The following is an 11547-nucleotide window of genomic DNA, read 5'->3' on the forward strand; positions in this document are numbered from 1 at the left end:
CTCCCTCTCTCCCTCTCTCCCCGTGGCAGGGCTTGACCTCTGTCAGCCACCGTACCCTCAGTAGAGTGTCTTGGGTGGAGGGGTGAGGAGGGGAGGGGGGATACTGGGGGAGGCGGGGGCACATGTGACTGACTTTCGCACGTGTATGATGAAAGTGACATCTGAGGGCTTTAAATGTAGCTATAATTAGTGTCCTACATTCCCCTTTATCAGTCACCTATTCTGGAGGATTTGGACTTGTGTGTGTGTGTGTGTGTGCGCGCTTTAGCCCATAGGCTAAAAATTCTATCCCTACACACCTGCCTCATGACTCTTTTCATACATGTCACTATTTTAAACCCATTATTCCGTCCTCCTCCTCATCCGTGGATGGTATTATCTTATTCTTCTACCTCCGTGCCCCTCCGCCCCCCCCCCCGCCTCACCTCTCCCCCCCCTCTAATCTACCACCAATCTCTCTCTCTCTATTTTAAATTAACATGCAACATAAAAAAAAAGACAGCAGGAAAAAAATTAAATGCATTTAATAAATGGCTGACTTCAAATCGTTCGACTTTTCAGACTCTGCCTATTCACAGTCCAATGAAAAGGGAGAAATCATTCACCGGGAGAGACAAAGCTGAATGAAAATATAATTTCGTATTGTGAGGCGCTTTTGTCCTGGCCCGTCAAATTGCTAATGGCGTAGCTTTTGTTTTGCGGCGGCGCTCTCAGGCTAGCGGTGTCGTATGGCGGTGGCAAAGCGTGCCCCATAATCACCATGCTTTGTGATATTAGATTATAGGGGCAATTAATGGCGTCAAACCTTAACTACAATGCATTCAGCTTCACTCACACACACACTCACACACACACAGCCTTAACCACAGGCATAGATGCAGATCCGCACACACACACACACAGACACACACACCGTGTCGTACGTACTGTACAGTACATCAGCGCTTTCACACATGTCCACACGGCGGCTGGCGTGTGCCAACACACAGGAAGGTGCTATAACTCCAGTAATTATTACGCCTGTAACTTGAAAATGTCAATGGCGTTGTGTATAAAATAGAATGTGGGAATTGTCGGGGAGGAAGAATGGGATGCACAAGAGCAATTAATTACAGCTTTTCATTTGGCAGCTCAGACTGACAAGGCCCTGCGGCGGGGGCACGCTGGCACGAAGCCAAGCGTCACCCATTACCACCCCCCCACCTTACAACCCAACCCAACCCCCCGGACCCTTTTGACTGTTCTTTTACCAGCTGCCACAACACCACCCTTCCCCTGATCACCTCGCTCACTGTTGGCTTTTTTTATTTTTTTTTTCCCTCCACTCTCTTTCTTTGTTTACTCCAAATACACACTGTCGTACACTCTGATACTTATTGACACATCCGTCATCTATTTCCCTGAAGCTTCTCCAGTTGCCGACTGTTTGTAAATATAACTTTCAGGGCAAATCAAACTGACGAGTATAATTAGATGTTACTCTTATTTAGTGACCATGTCACTGCAGTTTCTTCTACATTTTATGATTCCTTTCCAAACTGAAGATACTCAATATTGTAGTTTTGCCAGTTTCTGGTTTCTGTCCATTCTAGTCGTATTAAAGTCTAGAACAGCTCAATAGTTCCAAAATCACAGATCTGTTTCTTTTCTAGCAGATGTTCTACGCTGGTTATACAAATGTGGTTGGCATCGGTGCTAATGGTGTGTGTGGGTGTGGTTTCTTCATCTTTAATATTCTTTCTTTTCTTATATGTCAATATTAGAGATGGATATGATTTTTCATAACGTGCCTTTGAAGAGTTCTGTGTTCTTTGTCTTGGTCCAGTGTTGACGTGTGCAGCATTTTTCAAACCAAATCAAATGGTCAAAGCAACATGTGTTGATATGAATTTCTTATTCTTTTCCCAAAACTAAACAACCTTTTGATTTCACTGTCCAAAGAAATGGCAACGATGCAGAATGTGACCCGCTGTGAAAGACATACAGCTGATGTCAACACTATAAAGAGAAGAGATGTTTGGACCTCAATGGCAGGATAAAATCTTCTCTTTTTTTCAAAAGATGTTTGCTTGTCTTTCCCCAAAAATTAGAGTAATTTTTTTAAATTGCTTGTCTTTCCCCAAAAATTAGAGTCATTTTTTTTTAAACTTTTTGACTAACCTTCATCTATCTTCTTCCATTATTTGCCATTTTACAGTAAATATCAATATAAAAAAAGTTTAATTTAATTTAAATATTTGGGAGTTGAACAACTTCTCACCTCAGCCTTTTGCAGTCGTAAAAGCTTGACATGATAATACAGTAGAACGTGGGGTCTCTGACAGGACCACTGTGAGGAAGGAGAGAGAGAGAGAGAGATGCTAGGTGGGAGAAAGGAAGGAGGAGGGGGTGTCAGTGGGCTGGTGTTGAAAAAAAGAGTGTCAGTATTTATGTGTAATCTTGTTTACAAAATCGAATCAACTCTTTACAGATTCAATTTATCAGTGACAGCTCATCCCCAGCTCTGCGCACAGTTCCCATCACCCTCAGCACCTGATCCCCTCAGGTCACATCTCTGAAATGAGCTCCACATCACTGGTACTTGTACATGCCCACACACAAATACACACACAAATACACACACACACAGTCGCACAGACACATACCAGCCCACACAAATGCACACGTACCTGTATAAACACTCTGACCAGGAGAGGTGTAAGTGCTATGATTACAGGTGAATATAAAAACCAGAGGTTAGAGCTCTCTCTCTCTCTCTCTCTCTCTCTCTCTCAGTTCAACACATGTTGCTGTGTTTTTTTACAGATTCTATTGAGATTTTATTTGTTGCCTTTGTGGCCAACCGTTAAAAAAAAAAAAAAAAAGATTTTCATCCCCCCAGTCTTTGAACATGGTAAATATCAGCTTTTTGACACAGTTTCTTTTCCCTAAATAACATCTTGTTTTTCTCTTCGTCACCCTCCATTTCCATTTTTGTTTCCATATTTTGAGAAAATGCACGGCGTATCGACAAATATCTGTGTTTTTTTTCTTTCAGTTTCCCTTCTCCTTTGTCTTTCTCTCTGCCAGCCTGTGTCCATATCTGATCAGATAGACGTCTAATCAGATACCCACTTTGTTCTTCCTCTCTTCTCAGCCAGGCTCTGCTGTGTGGAGAATAAATCATCTTAATCGTGTGTTTATGAAAACAGATAAGGTTCTGTGTTGACTTGAATAGCATATCTCACCGTTTGGCGCTGCCTGTTGTGACAGAAAAAAAGTTTTTTTTTGTTGTTGTTCTGCAAACTGAACTTGTTTAGAACAGTGTTGTCAAACATAAGGCCGGTGGGCCAAAACTGGCCCACTGTGGTGTTCAATCCGACCCGCTTGATGAAAATAAGAAAAATACACAAACATCAAACGTCATGTTCAGGATATTTTTTGTAAAAAAAAATGTATGTTTTTACACAACCCTTAGCCCACGGATTGATTCGCATAACCTTTTTTTTCCTGCCTGGTAGAAAAAATATTAACGTGTGTCTGTGTCCACTGTGTTGTCCTCAGGTACCGGTGTCCATGGCAATGATGAGTCCACAGATGATCACTCCTCAGCAGATGCAGCAGATCCTGTCTCCTCCCCAGCTCCAGGCCCTGCTGCAGCAACAGCAGGCACTGATGCTCCAGCAGGTAAAATGCACACGACGCCAACACAACTTGGACCTGGTCCCAGGTCGGCTTGTTTGAATATGCCATTTTTTAGCAGGTGATGACACACACAGGGTGTGATTGAGTCTCGTTCTGAGCTCTCGGGGCCTTTGAAGATAAACAGACGTCTTCAGAGCCACTCATACACACAGGTTGCTGCGTTGTTGCTAGGAGAATATGCATGCTGTTGCGTGTGCAGGCACACACTCGCTCGGCTAAACACGTTCTCATAAGCTTTTAAACATCGGCAGGGGAATCAACCGGGGTCCAGAGGGTTGGTACCCGACGGGTTGCTGAGGTGTTGCCATGTCGACACTAAAACCAATAAACACTCTTGTTCTGCAACAGCTGTGTCAAACCTTCAACCTACACGCGAGAAACACACAAACCCCTTGTAAAAGGTGTGAAGAGCTGCTGCGACCAGAGCAGTTCGCGCTGCAGCGGCGGTGGCATCAGGGATGTCAAGACAACACATAAATAGACTCGTCAGCAAGGCCGCAACGCAACTGACTTAATAGGGAGCCGTAGCTTTGGGCAAGTGTAAATTGCGGCAGAGAAGATCAGACCACGTGTATGATGATGGAAACTCTGGGCTTTCTGGGAAAAAAAAAATAAAAAAGACACGCAGACGGTGAAGAACCTCTTCACCAGCTCTAACGAGGAAAAAGGCTGAGGCTGGTTGATAAAGCACACTCTCACACATACGCACACACACTCACACACACACATTGCTATTAAAACCACTGAGTTTAACATTGCTCTCCCACTTAATTAACCGCAGTATGGACTCGCTCTTAGTGTATATCTGCAAATCTGGCACTTTTTAACAGAGTCTGAGAAAGAGAGAGAACGACCAGCCAACATATCACTCACTGGAGCATTAAATTTCACATCCCCGTGGCAAAACGGCGTTGTGTGCGAGCGTGCAAGTGACGGCGTTATGGACCGGCGCTACGCAGAAATACTGTAGTGCATTTATGAGGGCAGACGTTCTGAGATTAGAACGTGTGTTTGTGCGAACGAATGGTTTTAACCTTTGAGCCTGTTTTGGCCTTTAGCTCTGCCACAGCTGTTCTCTCTCTCTCTCTCTCTCTCTCTCTATTGGTGTGTTGACTAAAACCAAGGTCGTGGTAATAGGCTGGAGAGGTGAGTGCTTCACTTACACATACTTTTAATGCACAAAGCCACTGAATCAAATCATTAGAAAGACCTTAATTATTACTTAATTATTCCCTCAACTCACCAATCCCCCAGACGGCCGTGCGTGCGTGCGTGCGTGCATGTGTGTGTATGTGCGCGCTTGCGTGTCTGCGGGTGAGGAGGCGATCAGGGCTAGTGACGCGGAAAAGAGAGATTAACTCCACCCGAGGAGCGATAAAAGAAAGTAAAGACAGATGGAAAAGAAAAGAGCGGCCACGATGCACGAGTTCCGACTTTAAGATAAATTAAAGACGAGAGCGAACGCCGTCGCACAAATCCACAGTAAAGTGAATTAAAGTCACAGAGGCTTAGACAGTACTGAAAGTGTAAATCTATTTTTGCCCCGAAAGAGGGCCATTAACTCACACAAAGTGTGTGTGTTGAGGATGGGCGGGTGTGTGCGGCCGTCTCGCCGCGGGGTCAGAGACCTGAGCAACTGCCGTGCTGTGAAGTTATTCTCCAGAGAAAAGCCTTCTTGAACATTCGATGCGCCGTGAAACAAAGACAAACTGCAGACACCTCACACCTGAGCTGTGTGTGTTTATGAGGAGAGCCACCAACACACACACACATCCGCACCAGTGCATTTGAACACACACTCGGTGGTCAGTGGCCTTCCTCTCGCTCCCTCAGCTCCGTCATCCAGATCATAATCTTAATGGAGCTTCCTGAGTCAATTAAGGAACAAAAACAGACAATTTGTGTCCAGTGAGAACTGACTGTGTGTACAGTGAACATGTGAACAGACACATTGATCGTGTTTCATTTGGAATCGTTAATGATTTACGTCCTCAAGACACAAAATATCCAACGCGATGCAAACAGACAAAAGGAAGTTCATCACGGTGATGTAGGCCGACTTCACGGATCTCCAGTTCCTCGTACAAACTTATCTCTGTGGTCAATGGTATGTTGACCAGTTGAGTCTTCTTTAAATGGTTTTTAATGTTGTTAGCTTCTATAAGGTGTCACCTGACTGGAAACATTCCAACTATACATACTTTTGAAAAAAAAGTTTTTAGCACTCCTCAGTGGTCACTGTGGTTTAACGCGGGCAGGTCAGTCGTGCAGCTGCAAGTTACATATAGTGAGACATGTTTTAAGTAAATAAATTATCTGGCAAAATTTAGGGCCCGTCTTCACCTGCAATTTTGCGACCCAAGTCAAAAGATATTATTCGTAAATTCCTGGGAAACATGACACGAGATGACCCCAAAAGAAATCTCTCGCGACCCACATAAGGGTCGTGACCCAGTCTTTGGGAAAACAATGATGTAGAAGACCTAGAAAGTCACTTACTGTTGCCCTGCAGACAACAGTTGTTCACATTCGACCTCCGACAGTAAATGAGTTTCTGAAGAAACTCTTCTTCTTCTTTGTCTCTTTCCTTCCTTCCTTAAACACACATTGCATTTTGAAAAAAGCTTGCCAACATGTCTGGAGACTGGTTCATGCTAACTTTCCTGTGGCACCACAGCTTTGACACACACAGTGACTTCGCAATGCGATCTGGTACGCCATAATAGCTGCATGAGATCCTCCAGTAGCGTTTGTGAGGTCTGTGTCTGCTCGGTGTGTGTGTGTGTGTGGTTGGCCAAGAACCCACACTCTGCCACAACAATAAACCCAAACCTTCAACAACACAAACAGAACGCAGCTGCGTTCCTCAAGGACCTTTCTGATTTCTTTTTACCCTGATGTCTGACTATTTCACTCTCACTGTTGGAAAACCCAACGGTTGAATCTGATACAAAGTGACTCTCTCTTCTCATAGCTGTCCTCCTCACCCTCTGCCCCTCCCCCTTACTTGTCATCGCCATCACCCTCTCACCCATTCTTCTGTTTCTGTGTCCAGTTACAGGAATACTACAAAAAGCAGCAGGAGCAGTTGCATCTCCAGCTACTGACTCAGCAGCAGCAGCAACAGCAGCAGCAGCAACAGCAGCAGCAGCAACAGCAGCAACAGCAGGCTGGAAAGCAGGCAGCGAAAGAGGTGAACTTCCCCCAAGTACACACTCACTTTGCACAAGTACTATAAAGTACTCAAGTACCCCAACTGCAGTAAAAGTGTTTTGACCTGGGATCAAATAGAAACAAAAAAAAAAGGATATATATTGAAAATCTAACCTGTCGGATGTTGGTTCATGTTCATTTTCTTATACAAAAACAAGGGGTTACTGAATATATTTTCTACTTTCCTCCAGTCCTACACCCACCGTAGCGCTGGGCTAAGCCATATTCTCTCCCCCGTCGGGGGCAGAGCTTTCAGATTCATGCCTTCATCTCTAAGCCTGAGGTGAAATCTCTCTGTAGGAGGAGATCTCCACACCTTTTAATTGTCAATTAACCTCGCCAGCATTCGCAGCCTCCCAGGCTCCCACTCTCTTTCTGTAATGTACACACACACACACACACACTAGCGTTAACCACAGTTGTTGTACAGTAGGATAACAGCGGATCAACTAGGATCTCCTTGCGGCACAACAAAAAGGATTTCAATTGATCAGACCAGATTACCGTCATAACCTGTGCATATATAGCGCGGGGGTGAGTCTTTTTGTGCCGGTGTTTGTTATCGGAAGGCTAACTCACCCAAAAAGTGCTGAACAAACAGAGGACCATGCAGAAGACAGACACCAGGAGAGGGAACCTCAGGAGACATTTCTGATAAACGCATGAGGGGACACATCCTAGATTTCCCTTCTCCCCCCCCCCCCCCCCCCCCCCCCCCCCCCCCTCCTCTCCCCCCCCCCCCCCAGTAACAACCCCCTCACAGACAGCGGTCAAACAACTCGAGCGTGACCACAGCAAACTAGTTGCGGTTGACTCACATGTGGGGAGGGTGTTTGAGTCCCTTCTCCGTTTCTCCGCTGTCCCACATTTCAGGTTTGTTGTCCTGTAACAACTAGACAAGAGCAAACACTGGTCGCACAGTTACACGTACGAGTCGAGATGGAGGGGCTTGATGTGGGACGGTTCACTGCACAAACACATTCACTTGGGAGTAGAAAAGCCTCCCCCACGTCCCCCCCTCAGAGCCACACACAGCTGATATGACTAAGGACGTTTTGTGCCGTCAGTGTTTTTTTCGGTCGCTGCGAGGCATCAATCACACCTTTTTAGTCACTACTCTACAGGTGCTGTTCAACAGCTTGCAGGCAGAGGGGGCTCTTCTGTGTGCGGCTGCTGGGCCTCAGTGTAACTGTGACAGTCTGCTCGTCTTTGAAGCTGAAGAAAAAAATATTATTCAAAGCAGAAGTTAAACAAATGACTCTTTTGAATCAGGGGGACGGGGGCAATAGGTAGATCACAAAGTTTTATTATTACATCAGTTTATTATGATTTTTTATCTATTTGTTTGCCTTTTTTTAATATTTCTATATTATTCTATTTTAACATATTATTAGGATTTTAATATTTATTATTTATTTTAAATGCTGTAAACTGACAGCACCAGGGGGCGTTGTTGAGAATGACGTTGACAATAAAGGCTGTTTGATCCAACACTTAGTTAATGAGCAAATAAAATATAAAATATATATCTATATTCAATAGTGTGCAGTAGTTACCATGTTAATCACTAGCCCAACTTTTCATGTATATACTGTATATAAAATGTATGTTTACTTTATATGAGTAAATATAAAGTGAACAGTTTAAATCATTCAAAAAAAAAAGATACATCAACGATGTAGAATTTGAGCTTCAATTCAAACAGCTTTAAATGAGTTTTAGGAGGAAGAGTCTTAAAATAATCACAACCTTAGAAAGGGATGTCAAGTTTTTACTGCAGGTACAGTACACTACGCAGGCCTGTGCTCTGTATTCTGACTCTCATTTAAACACAGTTCTACCATTCCTTCTCCATTTAAAGGACCATTCCTGTGTAAATCCTCCGACATGAAAACTCTCTGCCTTTTGTTTTGTGCATGAGCGACTGTGACTTTTTCACCTTTCTCTGCAATTCCTTTCCATTTTCCTGTCTGCATGGACGTGGTGCAATGAAAGACTAAAGTACACAGTGTTTGTGTGTATATATGTGTGTGTGCGTGGCAGTACGTGCGTATCGAGTCCGTGTTTTTGTGCCACCAATGCATTTGGGACTGGTCAGAACTCGGCTTAATGAAGTGACTCCGACCATCACAAGAGATATGGGAATGTGTGTGTGTGTGTGTGTCTGTCAGTATTCTGTGTGTGTGTGTGCACACTCATCTGTGTGACTGGCAGGCTCAGACAGTGTGTGATGTGCTCATAAATCACATTGACAGCCTGTTACTGCGCTAGCTTTGGCCACTCAGCCACAGCTAATGTAAACAGAACGCAGGCACTCCCAGTCACACAGACACACACATGCACACAATGTGTGTTTTAAAGAATCGTGGTCATATCTCAGGAGGGAATGAGAGACAGATGGGGCAGTGGTGAAAATAAAATACACAGACAAGTAAAAAAAAAAAAAAAAAAGGATCAAGTGGCTAGAAGGAGAGTGGAAAAAGCCAGTCATTTAATTTAGAACATGATTAAATGATAACAATATTACATTCACAGTTGCATCGACCCGCTTTCTTTCAGTGCACCGGCCTCTGTAAACATGACTCTGATCTGTCTGCGAACACTTCCGTCTTGGTGTGGTGTATATAAAACAGAGCCTGTGTATAAATATCCAACAGTTAGAACATGACGGAGGGAAAATAAGACAATGACAAGTGCTTTGTGAAACTTGTTGAGACGTTAAGAAGTGGAGCTGTAGTGTGAGATGATTCGACAAACACCCTGGCCATCACCAAGAGACAGTCTGCTGTTATCAGATGAAGCTCCTTTTTTTGAAGTACACTTTTATGTGTTGACGCCTTAAAAAAAAAATCAATCAAAAACAGAGTCCAGGGTGGATTTATTCTTCTTGTTTATAAGACTTAAATTTAAACAGAAAAAAACAAAACAACACTTCTGTTCAGTTCAGTATAGTCGTGATTGTTTGATGATTTTCCCATTCAAATTGAATCATCTAATATTATATAGTAAAGCAAACCATGGAATAACATGGTGTATTGTGGGATAGGAAAGTGTAGTATGTGGTGTAAATAGGATTAGAATGGTAAAGATAGCATAGCCTAGCATGAAATAGGACAGAATAGTTAGCCTAGCATGATAAAGTAAAGTATAGTATAATATGAGAGAGCAGAGAATACCATGTATGGACTAGTAGGGAATGTTTTTACGTCTGTATAGCACTGTAGCAGCATAGCATAAAATACTAGAGCAATATACTATTGTACTGGTATAGTACAGCACATTATGTGGTCGTATAGTATACTTTAGTATAGTCGGGGATGTAAACTAGTAAATTGAATTGTGTAACTAAACCTTTTATATTATATTATATTATATTATATTATATTATATTATATTATATTATATTATATTATATTATATTATATTATATATCTTCATCTCCTTCTCCTCTAAAGCCAGTTCCCACATACAAACACATTTTCACTCCAGGCCTTAAGTCTGAAGGAAGTGACCTATCTGGCATTACTGTGAGTTCTTCTCTGTTCAAAGAGTTCCAGACTGCCACTCTCTTCTCACACACTCACAATGAGCCGTTCATCAAGTTGTGTTTATTTATTTTTCTCCTCCACTGCTTATCTCTGAGAGATAAAGTCCATTTCTCCCAGGGGTTGGTCAGAGGGGACTTCAAACAGCACAGCTACGGCCAGGTCTGCCCCGGACTGGGAGGGCAGGAAAAGGGATATTTATCACCGTAACACACACTGATATTATCGCCACGCGCCATGTAGTCTCTCCTGGTCTTCATGCTGCTTCCCCTCAATCTTTGTCTTGTTCAGCTGCTGTCTTTACTCAGGTTCATCACGGGCCAGATGTAGGACAGCTGAATAGTTGTTTTAATTTATTTGTTATTACTATGTTAATAAACTAAATGAGAATAGTAAGAAGTAAACAAAAATCACAGGATTTTTTTTTATTTGAAAAAAGCTGATACTGTATGGATCCTGAATGTTAAAGGGATATTTTTGTGTAATTTTTTCTTTTTTTTTAAGTTGTAAGCCAACTTGTTAACTATCCCTCCTTGTTCTCTTCTCATTAACAGCAGTTAGGCAGTAAGCAGCTGGCCTTCCAGCAGCAGCTGATCCAGATGCAGCAGCTTCAGCAGCAGCATATCCTCAATCTCCAGAGACAGGGCCTGGTCCCCATGCAGCCCACTGCCGCCATGCAGTCTCTGCAGCAAGGTACAGTAATGCCCACACATCCACCGGCATTCATGTCTGCACCAACACGGTTACACACTCTCAACCTAATACACATGTGTGCACAGATGCCAGTGACAACACACACACACACACACAGGCCTTAAGCCAGTGCCACATGTGAAGCCTGTTAAGTTAATCATCCTATAAAAGATTAAAGGAGACCTGATTGGTGGTTTTGTGGAAGGTACTCATTTGTGTAATAGGTAAAATATGCCACTTAGACGACCCCTGTTTGTGTGTGTGTGTGTGTCTGCCAGTGTGTTTTTACATGTGAGTGCATGTGTGTGTTCCTGAGATAAGCCAGACATGAGAACATCATTGTTTTGCCATTACTGTGCCCACTGGTTCCTACAGTATGAAAGGGTAACACCCCTCCTCCCCCGACTCCCCC

At 43.3% G+C, this 11547-nt stretch overlaps 1 protein-coding gene across 4 annotated transcripts in view; it reads left to right on the plus strand.

Annotated features, from left to right (window-relative positions):
- Window positions 1-11547, plus strand: part of foxp4 (forkhead box P4) — a 111233-nt gene that overhangs the window by 62665 nt on the left and 37021 nt on the right. For 3 of the 4 annotated variants that reach the window (XM_025059807.1, XM_008320179.3, XM_008320178.3), the window contains exons 4-6: window positions 3544-3666; window positions 6740-6877; window positions 10997-11135. In XM_025059807.1, coding sequence (XP_024915575.1) covers window positions 3544-3666; window positions 6740-6877; window positions 10997-11135 — 400 coding nt within the window. The remainder of the gene's footprint in view (window positions 1-3543; window positions 3667-6739; window positions 6878-10996; window positions 11136-11547) is intronic. The other variant, XM_025059805.1, reaches the window with a different exon arrangement.

This window comes from Cynoglossus semilaevis, chromosome 11, assembly GCF_000523025.1.
Source record: "Cynoglossus semilaevis isolate Cse_v1.0 chromosome 11, Cse_v1.0, whole genome shotgun sequence".
Taxonomy (NCBI): Eukaryota; Metazoa; Chordata; class Actinopteri; order Pleuronectiformes; family Cynoglossidae; genus Cynoglossus; species Cynoglossus semilaevis.